The following is a 19063-nucleotide window of genomic DNA, read 5'->3' on the forward strand; positions in this document are numbered from 1 at the left end:
TGTGTCTGCATTGAGCCCTGATAACTGACTGTTCTCTACACGGATTGAGATTGGTTCATTAACACAAAGTGTTACCTTGGATGTTTTCAGCAGTTTAGGCACATGAATTTATTCCAGAATATTTAAGCATGCTTCACATCTTTTGCAATAAATTGATTTATTATTTCAGTCTTATGCATATAATTGGAGTTATATGCATAAGTTAGTTGCAATCAAATGTGAACCTGAATAGAGTTCAGTGGAATGCAGTTAGCTATCTAGTCACAAAGAGACCTGATTCTTCACTACCTTGCACCTTGTATAGTCACTTAAATCTATTCAGCATTGGTGTAAAATGCTATTCAGTTAGAATGGTAGCATTTAACACGCTGCTTGAAAAGGTGTGAATGACTACACAAAGTGCTAGGAGTGGAGATCCAGGCTTCCAATTTCTAGCTGTTATGAATTAATTGCCAAAAGACTTCAAGATTTATTACTATTCCTGCTTTGGGCTCCTCTTCTTATAGATCCAGGTTTTTGGCCTGATTCTCAGATGCCCTGAGCACTTAAAACTCTTATTCAAGACAGTGGAATTTTTGGGTACTTGGGAACTTTCCAGATCATGCCCTTAATAAGAAAAGCAATATAATAATTTTAGTGGCAACATACAAAGTCTTACCTTTTGTGACCAGTGAATAACTGACTACAATTACTGGGCACAATTATAGCCTCGCCTGGAACTGAAAGAAGAATTTGTCTATTAAATTTATCAGGGAAAAGTTGTAAGTTAGAATTGTTGGATAAGCAAAACTGAAGTGTGTGTGTGTGTGTGTGTGAGAGAGAGAGAGAGAGAGATAAAACACACACAGCTACTTGCTGTTGAAAGAATGTGCTTTTGACTGTCTTTGAATACATGTACTTATATATATAATGGGATGAGATATTAAACTGGCAGTCATAAGATCCAGCATACAAAATTCATATCTAATTTTATTTGACACGCTGACTTCAGTAGAACCATGACTTCTTTCATATTGTTTATAGTTTCCAATAGCAAAATCCACATTAAAGGTGCCTAAGGGAGTTAAGTGTTCAGTTTTTATTGAGTTTCAATGGGATTTGGGCACCTACCTACCATATGCTTCTTTGAAAATCCCAGCATTTGGTCAATATAAGTAGAAGCCAAGGACATTGTTTTGTATTGCTTCAAAAATAACAAGCCACCTGATTAAACAAAGCAAGAGATACAAGGGAAAAGTTATCAGTGGCATCTTATTGCTTACAGCAACTTGTATATAATTGTGTGCTTATCCTTTCAATAAAGAAATAAAAAAGATGCTGAATTTAGATGTGAAATATCTTAGCACAGTATCTGTGTTTGTGTTTCTAGTGCTGAAGATGCGGTAGTCAAAGTGACAGGAAGCCAGCTAACAACAGAGTACTTGGAAGAAAATGGATTCACAGAACCTATCCTGGTTCCAAAGAAGGATGGCTTGGGCTTAGCAGTACCCGCACCTACATTCTACGTCAGTGACGTTGAAAACTATGTCGGTACGTATTTGTCTAGAAAGTGATGTAATATTTGTTTGTTGCTGCTTCCAGCCATGCCATTTCAGCCTCGCCCTGTCAAGGGCAGAGCTGCACAGCCAGGTGCTCACACAGCTGCTCATTTCCCAGGATCAGAGGTACTCCTCCCTGAATGCTCAGCCAGCTCTGATGGCCAGATCAAAGGGTGACTGGTCTGTGGCTGCTCCTTCTCCTCTCTTCTCTCTGCCCCCATTGTACAAAATCAGCACTGTTGCATCTGTGTAAAACTGGAGTAAACCAGCAGGGAATCAGGCCTCTTTGGTTTTTGTTACTTATTTAAATGAAGCTCCTGACAAATGCTTGGGGGAAGAATTTTTTGAGTGATTCCCCCCTCCCTCTCCACTCTCATCGTCTGCTTCTCTGAGGGAAGGTGAGATTTGATGGGCCAGATCCTCAGCAGGAGTAAATCTGTGTCAGTGGAGCTGATCCCATTTATGCCATTTGAGGATTAGGCCCATAATATCACTGGCATTTGTCAACAAAAAGCAAATGAGGGGGAAATGATGATAAAATAATTTCAGGTCTTCTTCAACGTCATCAAGAAGGAAAAAGGGGACAAACACATGTCCTCTTTAGAAATCAAGATCTCGTCTGACCTGCATAGACATGCTGGCCCTGATGTTCAGGTCTGACTGAGCTGCGTTTGGTGCATGACCCAGTGGGGAGTGGTGTCTCTGTGCCACCTTTGTACTCCTCAGATTTCCAGGGCCCTGGGATCCAGTTTAGCCTTTTCACATAAGCTATAGCAACCGCCGAAGGCTTCTCTGTTTTCCTGCAACCTATAGTGGCCCAAATGGCTGTTGCAGTATCTGGGGATTGCTGGAATACAGCAAGCTCTGGTCATGCTCCCCTCAACAAACTGGCACACCGCCTGCCCCTTGGGATCCCCGAGCTGCACAATTAGGCCAACTTTAAGGCTGCTTTGTGCTACTGAAGTAGTGAAAAGGATGCTCTGTAGAGTCAAGGTTCTGTTTTTAAGGGCCTGATTCTACATTGCTTTACTCCTTGTGCAGTCATTCGTACCTGTGCAAAGTGGATGTGAAATACTTCCATTGGGATTGGGTAGCATTTTACAACCATTTTGTGCAGGCAGAGTGACCTCACAAGGTGTGAGGAGGCTGGCCCTAGAGATTCTGTGGCACTTTCTATAAAATGATGGTAAGAGTTTGCTCAGTGAATTTCTCTTCCCACTGTAGTGCAGTTCTGTGTGCTGGTTGGCTGTCACCCTCCGTCCAGAATTGGCTGCATTTAAGTGGTGTGTTAGTTTGCAAAACATTTTGCTTAAAAATTAGAACTGCGCTAAATATGAAATGTTGTTGTCATCTCTCCCACTGCAAGGCTCCCAAACTTCATTACACAGCAGTAGCTTTTAATTACTAGTTAAACCACAATTATTTCCTGGGCAAATCCTGTGCTGGAGAGAGTGAGAGCAAGGCTTTTCTTTTCTGTTGCACTGCAGAGCACTCTTTTCCAAGAAGCAGTCGTCATGATATTGAGAAATTGGTTCTCCGAACCATGTCCTAACTAGGGCTTTCAATTAATTGCAGTTAACTCATGCGATTAACTCAAAACAAATTAACTTGATAAAAAAATTAATTGTGATTAATTGCATTTTTAATTGCATTGTTAAAAATATTTTTGGATGTTTTTCTACAATTTCAAATATAGTGATTGCAGTTACAAGGCAGAATACAAAGTGTAGAGTACTCACTTTATATCATTATTTTTATTACAAATATTTGCGCTGTAAAAAAATAAAAAAGAAATAGTATTTTTCAATTTACTTCATACAAGTACTGTAGTGCAGTCTCTATTGTGAAAGCGCAACTTACAAATGTAGAATTATTTTTTTACATAACTGCACTCAAAACCAAAACAATGTGAAACTTTAGAGCTTGCAAGTCCACTCAGTCCTACTTCTTGTTCAGCCAATCGCTAAGACAAACAAGTTTGTTTACATTTCCGGGAGATAATGCTGCCCGCTTTTTATTTACAATGTCATCTGAAAGTGAGAACTGAAGTTTGCATGGCAGTGTTGTAGCCAGTGTTCAAGGTATTTACGTGCCAGATTTGTTAAACATTTGTATGCCACTTCATGCTTTGACTTGTAGATTGTACTATCTTTTGTTTTCTTTTTTGCAGTGCAAATATTTGTAATAAAAATAATAACATAATGTGAGCAGTGTATGCTTTGTAAGTCTGTGTTGTAATTGAAATCAATATATTTGAAAATGTAGAAAAACACCAAAATATTTATAATTAATTTAATAATCTGTTATTGTTTAACAATACAATTAAAATTGCAATTAATTTTTTAATCATTTGACAGCCCTAGTAATAGCTGACTACTACCATCTCACCATGTATCAGACATACAGCTAGACTGAGGTCCTCTGTCCATACAAGGCATTCCAGCTTGCTCAGTTTAGATTTTATAGCAGTCAGTATTGTTAGGCTTTTTGTGGTTTCTATTGCTAATGATCATTTGCATTAATTTGGTGATATTCTTCTGCTGTATCCCTTTCCTGGTCATCTGGTTGACTTCTTCAAGTTCTCTCCAGACTCCAGCCTGTTCAGAACTCTTCAGCACCCACCTCAGAGTGATCACGTGGAGCCGTCCTGAAGGAGCTCTGTAACCACTGCAAAATTTGTTCTTCTTGCCTTCAAGGCCCTCATTCCTCCATCTGCCTCCAGACTCTTATCTGCCCTTCCACCTCACCCAGCCCCTCTGCTACAACACTTATTTCCTTTCCCTCCTCTCCTCTGCCATGACTTTGTACCTCCATCACACCTTATCAATACTGCAAAATCTGCCTCTTCTCCACTATAATCAGTTAGCTGCCAACTAGTGTATTAACATGTACTGCTATTGGCCCTTGGTGTTTCTTCATGTTTGCTGTCCCTCCCCACACACACATCCTCTTCCCATAACATGTCCATAGCTGTAATGGTTGTGTACAGTGAGATAGTTGCACAAACAACAGTGTATTAAAATAGCCTTTAGTTTACTGTAATTTCCATTCTCTCTAGTCTACTGGAAGCATATTTTTACTTGTCCATCTGCTATCCTTAGCAGATTTTATTGTTTGACCTGAGTGCTCCTTAGCATCTGCTGGCTTTCTCCCAGCCTCTAGATAAAACAATCCATCCTCCCTACATACAAAAAGCTCTCTAATAAAAAGCCAAAGAGTAGAGGAACACAGGCTATTTAATGTGCAAGCTGGAACTGGTTTCTATAGAGAATGGGACAAAACAAATTTCTGGTGTAACATCAGTGTAATTTGGCTTTGATGTGGTTATACCAGGGAGGAATTTAGCTCATTGTTTCTAAGGTTTTCCATAGGCCATATTTAAGAAGCAGCGGAGGAGAAAGTCATTTGTGCAAACTAAAGAGCCAGACAAGTTGTTATTGTGCTGGCATTATGCACTGAAAGCCATGTTGTGACTAAAGAACTGATTTATTCTATATCTGCCCCAATGGGAAAGCTATAAACAGAGATATTGGGAGAGAAGATTAAGGCTACACATGTAAACTCCACTGAAATATAGAACAGTAGGATTGCTTTTCAGGACAGCAGACTAGAGAAAATGGTAACTTGTTGGCTTAAAAATGGGCACTCATTAAGGATTGTTAGAGCTCCTGGGCCTGACTCTTCCTGCACTTACACCATTTTTACCCTGTTGTAGCTCCACCAGCTTCCGTCGAGTTACTCTTGGTTAGCGTTATCATTGGAGTTCTGAATCAAGTCCAGTTTCTTTTAGATGAAATGCAGAATGGAGGTTCTGGGGACTTGTTTTCTGTGTTTGGGAAAAGATGAATTTTTTGGTAGTTTTAACAAAATAAACCAGACAAAGTAAGACTCTTTTAGGTGCACCTAAAAGAGCTAGATGGCTGATCTTCGTTGAAGCTAACATTTATTTCAGTTTGCCAAATTGAAAATTTATTAGAAAAATAATGAGAATAAGAAACAATTGGGAAATCACTTGTGCTGTATAATATCCCTATTGTCCTTGTAATATACTGTATGACAGGAAAATGTAAATGTTAGTTAATCACATAGGGTTGGTTTTGCACAGCTATTTCATTGTGGATTTCCATATGATTTTGATTATGCTACTGTGGAAATTCCACAATAAAATAAGTAGAGAGCTTAAAACTAACCTAACACTAATCTTTTCAGATAAAATCTTTTAAAATGAAGAGCTCAGAGGAGATAAGTACAAAAGTTATTGTTAATATAACCTTAAGATTACACTGGTAAACATGAAACAGTTGGGAAATGCAGAAGTTAAAGTGCTTCTAGAAACTTTAACTCACTCACTCATTGTACATAATGGGTCCAATCCTGCATTCCTAGTGATCTCAAACTCCCATTTTCTTTTGGCATTAATTTCTTAGGACCAGAAAGAAGTGTTGATGTCACTGATGTCACCAAACAGAAAGACTGTAAGATGAAACTGAAGGAGTTTGTTGATTACTACTACAGTACCAACAGGAAAAGAGTTCTAAATGTAACTAACCTGGAATTTTCAGATACAAGGTAAGAGGAAATAATTGACCAGTCCACTCCATGTACCCTGGAACCACACCATCTGTAGAGTATGGTGTCCTAAAAGGTCCATGAGATTTGAGTCCCTTCTGGCCTCTCCCGCGGGTTTCTCTGCAGGAGGAGGTGCTGTGGCCTCAGCATACTGATTTCATAGTGGGTCTGATTCTCCACTGCCTTGCCCCTTGTATGGTCAGTTAAGACGTGTCTACATGGGCAAGTTATACCAGTTATACCAATGAGATATAGTTATGCTGTTATAACTCCCCATGTGGACACTCTTCTAGTATACTAGTGGCTTTTTTCAGCGTCGCTTAAGCTCCTTCCCAAGTGACGTAAGCTAAACTGAAAATGACCTGGGGAGTTATACTGGTGTAATGATAGCTTAAATTCAAACCTTCAGTTATATCAAAAATTTTTCCCATGTAGACAAAGCCTTAGACCATAACATGCTACCAGGTAAAAACAGGCGTGTCACACAGCCACTTTGCACATGGCTACACAAGGCGTGAGGCAGTGAACCGTCAGTCTTGATGCATTTCTGACATCACATTGGATACTTATATGAAACAAGTCAAATATTGGCATGATGCCAAAACGAGATAAGCAAAGGCACAATGAAACTGTAGAGAGAGGTGTAGATTAACTAAGTCCTCCACATGAACTTCTCAAGGGATGAAGGGGTGGGGAAGGTCTCATTTTCCAAGCTTGTTTCTGACACGAATTTTTTTTTTTAAATTAACAAAGCCAGAAGAAAAAGGGGCAAATGGTCTTTGGAAATCTGCTGTAAAATAAAATTATCCATAGCACCGGAGAGTCAGTGGAACTTGGACTCCTTAGTCACGTTGGCATTTCTGAAAATTTTACCCTCAATCTGTTTTCCTTTATTATACTTCTGTGAGTGTCTCCAGGAGCACAGTGCTAAAATGGTGATGTTTGATAGATGTTTGGTAAAGCCATCCTAGGCACCTGTCGATTCTGATTTCAGTACACTGGTACAAATTCAGTGCAACTCCAAACAGATTAAACAATATACACTGGAGTTATTCTGGTTTAATTTAGTTCAGGGTTTGATGAGAGCAGGGTTAAAGTGAATATAGTCTGGGGGTTTTGTGGAGGGTGTGAATGCCTCTGCTTCAGTGTTGGCAGGTAATCTGTTACCTCTTTGACTCCAGGTCCATCCTGATGTTGACCTTATGTGACAGTGACACTGACTTGAGCACAGATGTTTGTTAGTTGTCCCTGAAAATGTGTTCCTGCTATAGCACTGATTTGAAGCTAGCTGCAAAATGTAGTGATTGAATGAATTTCAGTTTTATAAACCTTGGAGGTGGGGATTCTCCCATTCTGCACTGTGTTTCATGTTGTGTTTCAGGCTCTTAACAGTTCCCTCTATACCTGAAAGTACAAATTACTGGTTTGGTTTTTTTTGGTTTATACAACCATTTCAGGACTTGGAGTGAGATTATACCCTAGGAGTAGCTTCAGTGAGGGAGATGAATTTATGCTATCCTGAACCTTATGCAGCCACATGAATTCTTTAGATTTGCCTTGTTACTCCTTCTGGGTAATCTAGACACGTATAAAGAAAATGTCACTGGGGGAAAGGACCCTTTATAAAGACCACATCACTACAGAGAAAATGATGAGCTCCAGCAGAAAAATAAACAGTTATGATTTTGGAAGAACATTCCATCTTGCTGAAAAGAAAAAAAAAACAATAATAATTAACACAGACTAGAAAAAGGCTGAAAGATAAGTTCAAGTTCATTTCTTTTAATATCCAGAGCTTTCTCGCCCGTGCTCTCTTATATTTATTGTTTTAGTGATTTAAGCTTGTTTCCACATAAAGAATCTAAAGTAATTTCAGAGTTCAATAATTACAAGTATTTTCAATAGGGATTTTACAGCTTTCCACTTTTAAAAGACAACAATGATGGGAGGTCTTTTATTCTCAGAATTGCTGGAGCCATCACTCATATGCTGATGATTTAGACATCAACTACCAAATATTTTATTTCTTAACAAAGACAGTGACGTTTTAATTGAATCTCAAACTCCATCTTTCCCAGCTATTTTAACTGGAATTATGTTACAGGCTCTGACAGTGAGCATAAATGATACATGCCTGGCAAACGGGAGCATATAATTTTAGATTGATGTTCAGATGTTCTCATTTAAGTGACATTTTTAAAGTGCCCTGTGTTGGAAAAACAGATATTTGTTCTAAGTATTGACCTGGTTTAAGTGAAAGGTTAATTTAGTTCCAGCACTATATAGTCACTTTTTCAGTTCTTCATGTCAACTTGTGATTGAATATGCTTGGATGATCTCACCGAATAACACTTTCTCCTCATTTGAAGTTTTTGAGACATCACTGAGACCAGAACTGGCTCAAGCCCTCATTAATTGTATTCAGAATGGCCAGCTCACTTTGCAAAGAAAAGGAGTGATTTCTCAGTCCACCAGGACTCCTCCTAGCCGGGACATCAAAAAGTTACACATCCACTGTATGCCACCATACGATTGCTAAATCTGAACATCACAGTATTGATACTGTAAACCAGGAGCTAATTAAACAACATTAATAATGTCAACAGCACAAGTTCACAGACCAGAAAATGATCAGCATGTTTCATGAAGAGATTTAAACCCCACCAGCTTCTGCATGTGAACATTTTTCAGCTTATTGTAAAAGTATAGTATCAGAGGGGTAGCGGTGTTAGTCTGGATCTGTAAAAGCAGCAAAGAGTCCTGTGGCACCTTATAGACTAACAGACATATTGGCGCATGAGCTTTCGTGGATGAATACCCACTTTGTCAGATGCATGTACATTGGAACTCATGCACCAATATGTCTGTTAGTCTATAAGGTGCCACAGGACTCTTTGCTGTAAAAGTATAGTTTCCTTATGCCTGAAATATTTCTGATCAGGTTCTAATCTTAATTACTTTGCTCTAAATTCAGAATAACTCCACTGATAGGTATGGAGTTACTCCAGATTCAGATTGATGTAACAGATCAGAATCCAGCCCTTCTTTTCTGTATGTGATGGTTATTTTCATCATTATTAAAAAGGTTTTTTATCCTCTCTGTTAAGAATGTCCAGTTTTGTAGAACCACCAGACATTGTTAAAAAGCTATCTTGGGTGGAGAATTATTGGCCTGATGATGCTCTGCTGGCAAAACCAAAAGTGACCAAGTACTGCCTGATATGCGTGAAGGACAGCTACACAGATTTTCACATAGACTCTGGAGGGGCATCGGCTTGGTACCACGTGCTGAAAGTAAGGAGTTAAATTTTATTTCCCATTTAATAACCAGTTCAATTCTTAGACCATCATCAAACATTTCTGAGCTCTTTGGCTAAGATAAAGTGTCACTGTAATAAAAATATAGGGCCAGGTCCTCAACTGATGTAAATCAGTGTAGCGCCATTAGTCAGTGCTGTGCCAGTTTACACCAAGGATGTGGCACTTAATGTATAAATTGTCTAAATCTTCTCTTTCAGGGAACTCTAATTTAAGGATTAATTAGTTAATGTTTATGCAGTACTTTCTAAATTTAAATGTATTTATAAATGCTAAATATTATTATATTCTGCTGTTACTCTGATACAGTAGGTCTTTTCCATCTGTTGCTAATACGATCCCAAAGTCTGAGCAATTATGTACTAGAAACAAACTTTGTAAAGGTTTATATATAAACACATGATCCTTTTTAAAAAAAACTTCTTAGACTATATGTAATCCCATTTCCTGTTATGTTTCTATACCAGGATTCTATCCAAAATCATCTAGCAAACCTTATTTAAATAGTGTTAAAATATGCAGTCCAACAGCCACTCTGGTTTGGATGTTTGTCGCTAACTGCATTTTATTTTTAATTCAGGGAGAAAAGATATTTTATCTCATCAAACCGGCCTCTGCAAACATTTCCCTGTATGAACGCTGGCAATCAGCAGCAAATCACAGTGAGATGTTTTTTGCAGACCAAGTGGATAAATGTTATAAATGCACAGTTAAGCAAGGACAAACGCTCTTTATCCCATCAGGTGAGTAGGTTGCTAAAGGTGATCTGTGTAGAGGATTCCCTGGAATATTAAAAACAAGTGCTGCTCTGTGCTTGCAAGCTTTGCCTAATTATAAATTATTCTCTTCTCTGGGGAAAAAATGGTATTTCATGTACTTACTCAATTGACCTCATCAGATGAAGCACAGATTCTGTGTGCCTTGCTTTATTGTCATTTACATGGTGCATGCTGTACAGCAGATACTATTGTAATTTAAACCAGAGATCCCTATTGTCTGTCATTTCAGTGATGTGCAGCGAACATTCTGCTCTAACCAAGCTCCATGTTCCTCTCTGTTTTCCGTGCCAAAAGGATGGGGAGGGAGGAAGAATTAATAGAGGCCTCAGTGCAGGAAATCTTGTCTATTTTAGGTATTTGTTTAGCCTCCTTTACCACAGGGTCTGAGCACCTTATGATCTATAGAGTATTTATCCTCACAACACCCCTGTGAGGTAGAAAAGTATTTTCCCAATAAGGGGCTGAGACATAACAGCTACATGATTCTCCCAGGGTCTCTCACAGAGTTTTTGGCAGGGCTGGGAATTGAACCTGGGTCTCCTAAATCTATGGCTAGCACGCTAACCACCCAGGCCGGCTCTACTGTTTTTGCCGCCCCAAGCAGCGCTCCGAATTGCCGCTGCGGAGGGCGGGGGCAGTCCGTGTGCCATTAGGGTGGCTCATGCGTTTCCATGGCGGCTGAAGACAGAAGCTGCACCGCCACGGACAGCTGGACATAGAAGCTGCCGCCGAATTGCCGCCACCGTGGAAAAGCAAACCACCCTAACGGCACATGGACTGCTCCCACCATCTGCTGCAGCAATTCCACGCACTGCTTGGGGACTGCCACCCCTTGCAGATTGCTGCCCCAAGCACCTGCTTGGGAAGCTGGCACCTGGAGCCGACCCTGCTAACCACTGGACCATCTGGGAAAACACACTGATTTGAGGTAGCACTTCTACATGCTTTTCTGAATCAGGAGTGAAGGTAGAGAAGCAGAACCTCCCTGGGGCATGCAGTCCCGCCTGTGAAGTTTGGAAAATTTTGACCAGTTCTATAGTGTTGACTTCCCTAGTGCTGTGGAGGTGCAAAGGAAAGCAGACTCTGGCCAAAGAATATTGTACTGTACCAATATTTAAAAGGAGTAAACTACCGGGAGAGAGAGAGAGGAATTATTTAGGATGATCTAAGAGTAGATGGATTTAGTTAAGCAAAGGAGTGTTTTACCTGAACATCAGGAACATTTTTCTAAGGGTGAAATCTATTAATCTGTTGAAAAGCCTCCCAAAGGCAGTGATGGAAGACATTTAAAATGGAACTGGACAAAGCATTAGAAAATATACCACAGGAGACCGCTCCCACTCCACCCCTCCCCCAAGGTCCCACCCTGCCCCACCTCTTACCGCCCAGTTCCGCCCCCTCCCCCGAGCGCACCACATCTTTGCTCCTTTCCCCACCCCCACCCCAGAGCCTCCTGTGCACTGCAAATAGTGAAACAGCTGATTGCAGCTGGCACGGAGGGGGAGGTGCTGATTGGCGGGGCCCGTCAACAAGCAGGAGGCACTGTGGGGAGGGGGAAGTTCTGATGGGAGGCTGCAGGTGGGTGCTCAGCACCCACCATTGTCCCCCCATTGGTGCTCCAGCCCTGGTTCTGAGACCTTCTCCCCATGGCGTCTCAGAAGCCAGGTGCCAGCCTAAGCCTGAACATTTACACTGCAATGTTAAGCCCTGCTAGCCTGAGTCAGCCCCCGTTGCCATCGGTCTCTTATTGCAGTGTAGATACACTGTTAGACTTCTAAGTCCTTTTCAGAGTCCTTATTTTCCTATGATACTGAGGAGCTAAGGGTCTGTGTCTCTGACCGTTGTTCCACTCCAGCCCATAGGCGGCCCATATACTGAATGCTGCACTATACATTCAAACTGTAGCTGAAGATTGGGGACGGTAGATTTTGCTTTGTCAACCGCCATATTCTCGGCACTGGCATCTTTATAGAGGTGCAGCCTGATGAGAGGTAGCATAGTCCAGTGAATGGGACACTGCATTGAGTTTCATGAGATCTGGTTTATATTCATGGCTCTACCTCTAACCTGCTTGTGCCGCTTCGCCTCTCTGTGCCTCAGTTTCCCCTCCCCCCTTTAGACAGTCATCTCTTTGGGGCAGGGATTCTCTCTCTCTCTGTTTATACAGTGCGCAGCACAATGGGGCTCCTATTTGAGTTGGCATGTCTAGGTGCTGCATTAACACAAGCAATTATTAATATTAATCCTGGTACTCATGCTTTATAGGCAGCATCCAGAGTGTCCCCATTTCTTTCTCTGTGTGTTATCAGAATTAATTACACATTTGAGTTTCGCTTTGACCGTAAAAAGTAGAAAGTAGGCATTTTCCTGATGACCATATGTGAAACTATCTGGCGGAGTAAACACTGAACAGTTTACAGGATCCACTATGTGAGAGGGTTCAAGCAAGAGTAGCTTTTTGTATGAAAGTAAGTATTTGGAAAACACCTGTTCATAGCACCACACTTGAAGTCCTTATCAAGAGTTGTCAGTACCTGGGGTTTTTTACACTTGATGGTCTGAAAACAGGTACTGTTCTACTACTGCTGTTTTTCAGAGTAACAGTGAAACAGTAGCTCTCTGAATGATCTGTGCAACATCTTCTCTCTCTCTCTCTGATCTTGCTGCAAGTGAATTAGCAAGACTCCCATGGGAGGTGAAGGTTCTCGGCATGTTACAGTATCAAGCCCTTATGTACAATGAAAGCAACGGGTGCTAATTCAGTGCTAATTTAAGCATGTGCAACTCTATTTACTCCAACAGCGTAACCCTTGCTCACTAAAAGGGCTGAAATGGGCCCATGAGCTGGATGGCCACACAGGAAGTAAGATACTACATAGACTGCAGCAGCATGGTGTTAACAAGTTACCAGGGTTTTACTCAGTGTCTCCTTTATTTCTCTGTCTTTTACAGGTTGGATTTATGCAACTCTCACACCTGTAGACTGCCTAGCATTTGCTGGACATTTTCTACATAGCCTAAGTGTTGAAATGCAGATGAGGTACTTTGTCTATATTTTCAGCTTTTCCTTATCAATTTTATCTATACTTAGATTTCAGATTGAGGTTCTGTATTTAGAATCATTTGTTGATTTGGGATCTGAAATTTTGGTTCAGACCTAATTTTCGTTGTAAGGAACTTAGATTTCCTTTACAGGTTAAAAAGTCCATGAATTGAGCCATACTCTCTTCTAAGAATTAGCTTGAATATTTAATACACCGCTACCCCGATATAACGCGACCCAATATAACACAAATTTGGCTATAACACGGTAAAGCAGTGTTCCGGGGGGCTGGCTGTGCACTCCAGCCTATCAAAGCAAGTTTGATATAACACGGTTTCACCTATAACATGGTAAGTTTTTTTGGCTCCCGAGGACAGCATTATATCGGGGTAGAGGTGTACTTATGTCCGTGTATGTTATGGGCCAAATTCAAAGCAATGCAAAAGTTAGACACTTCTGCCTTCCTAAAACTGTTTTACACTTAGACTCCTCAAGACATTATTTGCCCTCAATCTAATTAAATGCAAAAGTATCTAAGGGTACGTCTGCACTTTAATTGTGGGGTGTAATTGCAGCATGTGTAGATGCGTCCAGGGTAGCTCCAATCAGGCTCAGTGGTGTAATGGTAAAAAAAGAAGTGGGTGAACTAAGCTAAACTAAACTCCATGTTCCCCAAACAAGAAATAAGTGGGTAAACGCTCTCTAGCCATATTTACCCTCCACTGCACTACCGATCTAACTAGTTCACATTTCAATAATGATGAGGCTGTCACATCATGGACTTCAACGTGGGCTAGCTGCCTGAGTAATTACCTAGGGTTCCGAGTGGGTTTGTAGCAGCCAGCTGTGAAGTCTGTGCTGGCATGACTTCACTGCTATCCATTTATGAGCTAGCTAGGTATGTCTACACATGCTGTAGATATGCTCCTCGGTTGCAGTGTAGATATACAGTACGTTGTTTTAATTTACGCACGAGGGCACCAGAAGAAAAGAGATATGATATGTTACTGTGGGAGATGTACCTTACAACACGCTATGTACCCTTCTGAGTATGGACTTCTGGCAGCCCAGCTGGGGACCGTACCAAGTGTAAAGTAAAGGTCTGTTCTGAGGTCAGACAAATCGTGCAATGAGACCATTTTCCATCCTTAATTTCCTATTTCTTTTTTTACTTGTGTTATTTTAATGTTGTGTTTTAGGCTTGATTCCAGCCTAGTTGATTAAAAAATACAAATCTGGGAAATAAATCCATAAGACATTTGCATTCTAATGTGTCAGTGAGCTATACTTTTCTTTTCACTTGTAATGTAGCTTGCAGTCTGTTACACGTAAAGTGCATTTTTGCTTTGTATCACAGAGCGTATGAAGTGGAAAGGCGGTTGAAAATTGTCAGCCTAACCCAGTTTCCAAACTTTGAAACAGCATGTTGGTATATGGGAAAGCATCTGCTGGAGACATTCAAAGGTAGACCACTGTTCCATGCACTCTGTTTTCTCAGCTGTGGTTATGTGAGGATAGAGTTACTATTATTTTCCGTTGGTGTGCAAGCCGCAAGATGGACAGAGGCCAAAATCACCAGTTTTTGATCTAGCAGAATCAAGTCTTTGCGTTTTACCTAAGATATCAACAGACAGTAAAGATAAATGTGCTTAGCTGGTGTGTAGGCTAAAAAGAACATATACAAATTTGGAAAGTTCTTGTTGATTTTGGTCCTATCTGACCTACTAGTACAGGGGTCGGCAACTTTTCAGAAGTGGTGTGCCGAGTCTTCATTTATTCACTCTAATTTAAGGTTTTGCATACCAGTAATACATTTTAATGTTTTTAGAAGGTCTCTTTCTATAAGTCTATAATATATACCTAAACTATTGTTGTATGTAACATAAATAAGGTTTTTTAAATGTTTTAGAAGCTTCATTTAAAATTAAATTAAAATGACCGGTGACCAGGACCCGGGGAGTGTGAGTGCCACTGGAAAATCATCTCGCGTGCCACCTTCGACGTGTGCCATAGGTTGCCTACCCCTGTACTAGTACAACCATGTCAGGTCGCCATCTTATAATACAGTAATTTCCCCCCCAAATCATTTAAAGGCATTATTACATTCTGTAGTGCAGAGAGGAGCTTATCTCTGTCTCTTATTTATGCTAAAGCCTCTAAACAGTTTAGCAGAGTTGAAGACAGAGCTGAGGTCCCACCAGTTGTATCACAGGGCAACTACATTGTAAGGTAGTATCGCTTTTCTGGAGCGGCTGAGTGCCAGATTTGCAGTCATGCCCTATGATTTGTCTAAATTAGTGCCAAATTCTGCCGACCGTAGATTGAGTAGTGCCTCATTTCTCAAATGCTCCACTGATTTTCATAGAACTACTTATGCAGCCAGGTGCTAATTACCTGGTTGTAAGGGCAGCAGAATCCGGTCATTTGGTAATGTTAATGTGACCTTCACAGATGCTGAATACTAAAGTTTTCTGGGAGCACAAGAGCTGCTGAACTGGATTGCTTCAAAGTTAACAGGCACATTATATACATAGATACCTCACACACACCACACACGTTTTATTTACTGTAATTATTTTGTTCTTCATCTTAATTTCTTGTCACAGCATCATCTGGAGAGAGAAACACACGGAGATTTTTTTAAATAAATGAAATAAATGGATATAATTTAAATAAGTAAGACCAAAGTTTCATCTTAATGTGGGCTTCAAGGGGGTCTCCTTGTGACTAAGCTATGAACCAAACTATAATGAGCAGAATTATTTGGGGTACCTTCTATCTCCAGAAGAACAGATACATTGTTTGGCTGATGGAAGCAGTGTGTTATGTTATAAACATCTTATCCGTGGCAGCTCTCTTTAATGAAGTATTTTAGATACCAGGTTTTTTCTTCAGAGTGACCAGAACTGTTGACAGTATTATTTAATGCTAACTGAAATGAAAGAGAGCAGCAGACACACAAGGTAAAGGCCTGATTTAAAGTCTGCCAAGGTCGGTGGGAGTCTGAGCACTGAGGTAAACCACAAACATTTGTGTCCTAAGGCCAGTGTTTGTGGAGTGTCCAGACTAGCATATACAAACTTGGTACTAATTTGAGCTAACTGGGAATCAACTCACTTCAGCTATAAACTCAAATGGAGACATAATGCACAGGGACAGAGCAGACTCGAGGCTGGTTGAGGAATGGATTATGGCACAGTAAATACGTTCCCTATTACTATAGAAGTTATAGCCATGATTTGGTTTCAGTGAGTACATCCTATTGGCTCCAAACACCCCCTCACCTCCCACCTCAGTGCACAGCTAGACATTTTTTAATAAAGAATTTTAAATAGAAAATTGGCCACCATGGTTGAATATTATTGAATATTTCCTTTGCTTAGGTTTGCACAAAGCTGGGCAGCAGCCTCCTTCTCATTTAGTCCAAGGGGCAAAAATTCTTAATGGTGCTTTCAGGTCGTGGACTAAAAAACAGGTAGGAAAATGTCTTTTTTTTTTTTTTAATTCTGTTTCATTGGTTTGTGTTGTAGCAAGAACAAAGAAGAGGACTGAATAACAAAAATAGTGTCCATGTAGCAAAATCAGTAATCCTAGTTTCTTGGAGACAGGGAGATAGGGGCTCATATTATTAGCAGAGCAGTAGCCTGAGGTACAAAAAAGTCAGACATATAATTACACCTCTACCTCGATATAACGCTGTCCTTGGGAGCCAAAAAATCTTACCGCGTTGTAGGTGAAACTGTGTTATATTGAACTTGTTTTGATCCACCGGAGTGTGCTTCCCCTGCCACCCGGAGCACTGCTTTACTGCGTTATATCCAAATTCATGTTATATCAGGTGGCATTATACTGAGGTAGCGGTGTATGTGCAGAAAAGGGGAAGTTGTCCCTGCTTCTTGAAAACCAGGATAAATTGGCAACTAGTTGTACGCCTTGGAGCTAGAGACGACTTCAAAAGATTTGAGATCTTGCAGGCCTGAATCTCCTCTCAAATACACCAGTTGTAGCTCAACTGACCTCTGTGAAGTTACTCTTGATTTACACCAGTGTTCAGTGAGACGATAGGAGCTTTAGTGAGGAGGTAAAATTCCTCTGTCTAATCACAAAACAGCAGCAATAGAAGCATTAGCACTGCAAGTTTCCTCAAATGGTATAGTCTGCTCATCCAGTGTAGCTCAGTCCTGATTGAATGGAACCACTTGCAGAGGTACAAGGCTAGTTCAGTCTCCATGCCCATTCAGCCCTTGGCTTTTCTGATGAGTCTGCCAACTGTGCGTCAGTTGTGCTGATGGTGTTGCGATGAAGTCTGCTGAGCAGAGCTAAGACCACCAGTCATTGCTCATAGACCATCCAATAAATGTCAAATGGAGATAACTTTCATAAACTACTGACCAGGTATATAGTTGAACTGTATATAGAGGGAAAAAGGCATCATATTCCATCACCAGTCTTCTGACCCTTAGTTTCTAAGGGACACCCTTTGTAAAGGGGAGCCCTGTTATAAGTGATCCCAGTAATCACTGTTTTCTTCTTTTTTACTCAATCTAATTCCTTTTGGTTTTGAATTTTATGCATTTTTTTCTTGGTGTAGCCCCTGAGGATAGTGTCAGAAATACATCGATGTGAACACTACTTGACATCTTTTCTTGGTTGGCAGAAATCAGAGCAGCTCCATTGAAGTCAATGGTGCTACTCTCATTTACACCAGCTAAACACCTGGCCTGACCCCTACCTTCTTTTAGTGTAGGAGTTAAAGATATTTACCACACTGCAAACTTGTCAGGAGGAGAGTTTATGAATGAGTGGTGCCTACTGGCAATATAGAAACTTGTATTGAAGTTACAAATGTCTCTGAAGAGGCTACTACAAATGATCCCATCTGCCTGTGGAAGTCCTCTCAACTGTTGGGAACTTCAGGGGGCAGGGCACTCCTCTTCTGAGAGAGAGAAGACTGTGCCCAGGTTCTGGTGGTGCCCACAAGGACAAACACTTAGAGAGATGCAAACTGAAAAGGAGAAGGGAGTGGGTCAATCCAGAGAGATGGCATTTCTAGCTCCAGTCAGTTTTTGTTTTCTTCTGCTTTGGCTTCTTGCTCCTACCTAAGAAAAGCAACAGGAATTGTAATCAGGAATGCATATTGTCAGAGCAACTCCACCTCACTTATATTGCTGCGACTCATTAAAGTTCAGTTATGATTTCATGGGTCACACTTAATATTGTTTCCATCTGTAAATAGTTTATAAAGGGTTAATGAATGATGAATTGATGTCATAAGCATGTCACAGCCATGAGTAGTATGTTGGTATAGGTGGTTATAAGTATATCAATAGATGTTTTTAATGGTTTTAAGCCAGGGTAATAAGCCACCCTTTGATCTGTTGGATTCTATAACAATTCATTAATTTATGAAGCTGTCATTCACTCATTGATTTATCCTTTATGAGCTATTTGGAACCTTAATATAAGGTGTGACCATTTCATAATTGTTCCTACATAGAATTGATTTACTTGTTCCATGTCTCCTAAGATTAGCTGCTGAGTTTCCAAGTACGTCACAACGTACTTGTAGGGTCACAATTAGGGAACCTGCAGCAGGGATTGACAGATGTAGGGTCAGATTTTCAGACACTGGGCTCTGTTTTAGCAGGGCATGAGCAACGGAGGGCACAAGTTTGTACATAGAGTTTAGATCAATTAGATGTCTGTGCCTTAGTTGATGCAATCAACCGACAGCAATGGAGGGCTGGTTAATGCTGATTTCAAACTTTGGTCCTTAGAATCCTGCAGTCCATGTCCTCTGGGTATCAGAGCGGACT

At 40.6% G+C, this 19063-nt stretch overlaps 1 protein-coding gene and 1 long non-coding RNA gene across 6 annotated transcripts in view; one reads left to right on the forward strand and one right to left on the reverse strand.

The window, feature by feature from the left end:
- The window catches only part of PHF2 (PHD finger protein 2), a 152010-nt gene that overhangs the window by 95001 nt on the left and 37946 nt on the right, over positions 1-19063 (forward strand). For all 3 annotated transcript variants that reach the window (XM_050957745.1, XM_050957743.1, XM_050957744.1), the window contains 7 exons: positions 1370-1530; positions 5966-6107; positions 9215-9401; positions 10006-10168; positions 13157-13244; positions 14605-14711; positions 16631-16722. In XM_050957745.1, the coding sequence (XP_050813702.1) occupies positions 1370-1530; positions 5966-6107; positions 9215-9401; positions 10006-10168; positions 13157-13244; positions 14605-14711; positions 16631-16722 (940 nt within the window). The remainder of the gene's footprint in view (positions 1-1369; positions 1531-5965; positions 6108-9214; positions 9402-10005; positions 10169-13156; positions 13245-14604; positions 14712-16630; positions 16723-19063) is intronic.
- Positions 16742-19063, reverse strand: part of LOC127053370 (uncharacterized) — a 30656-nt gene continuing 28334 nt past the window's right edge. For 2 of the 3 annotated variants that reach the window (XR_007775010.1, XR_007775011.1), the window contains one exon: positions 16742-18346. This is a non-coding gene — a long non-coding RNA (uncharacterized LOC127053370). The remainder of the gene's footprint in view (positions 18347-19063) is intronic. The other variant, XR_007775012.1, reaches the window with a different exon arrangement.

Source organism: Gopherus flavomarginatus, chromosome 6 (assembly GCF_025201925.1).
Source record: "Gopherus flavomarginatus isolate rGopFla2 chromosome 6, rGopFla2.mat.asm, whole genome shotgun sequence".
Taxonomy (NCBI): Eukaryota; Metazoa; Chordata; order Testudines; family Testudinidae; genus Gopherus; species Gopherus flavomarginatus.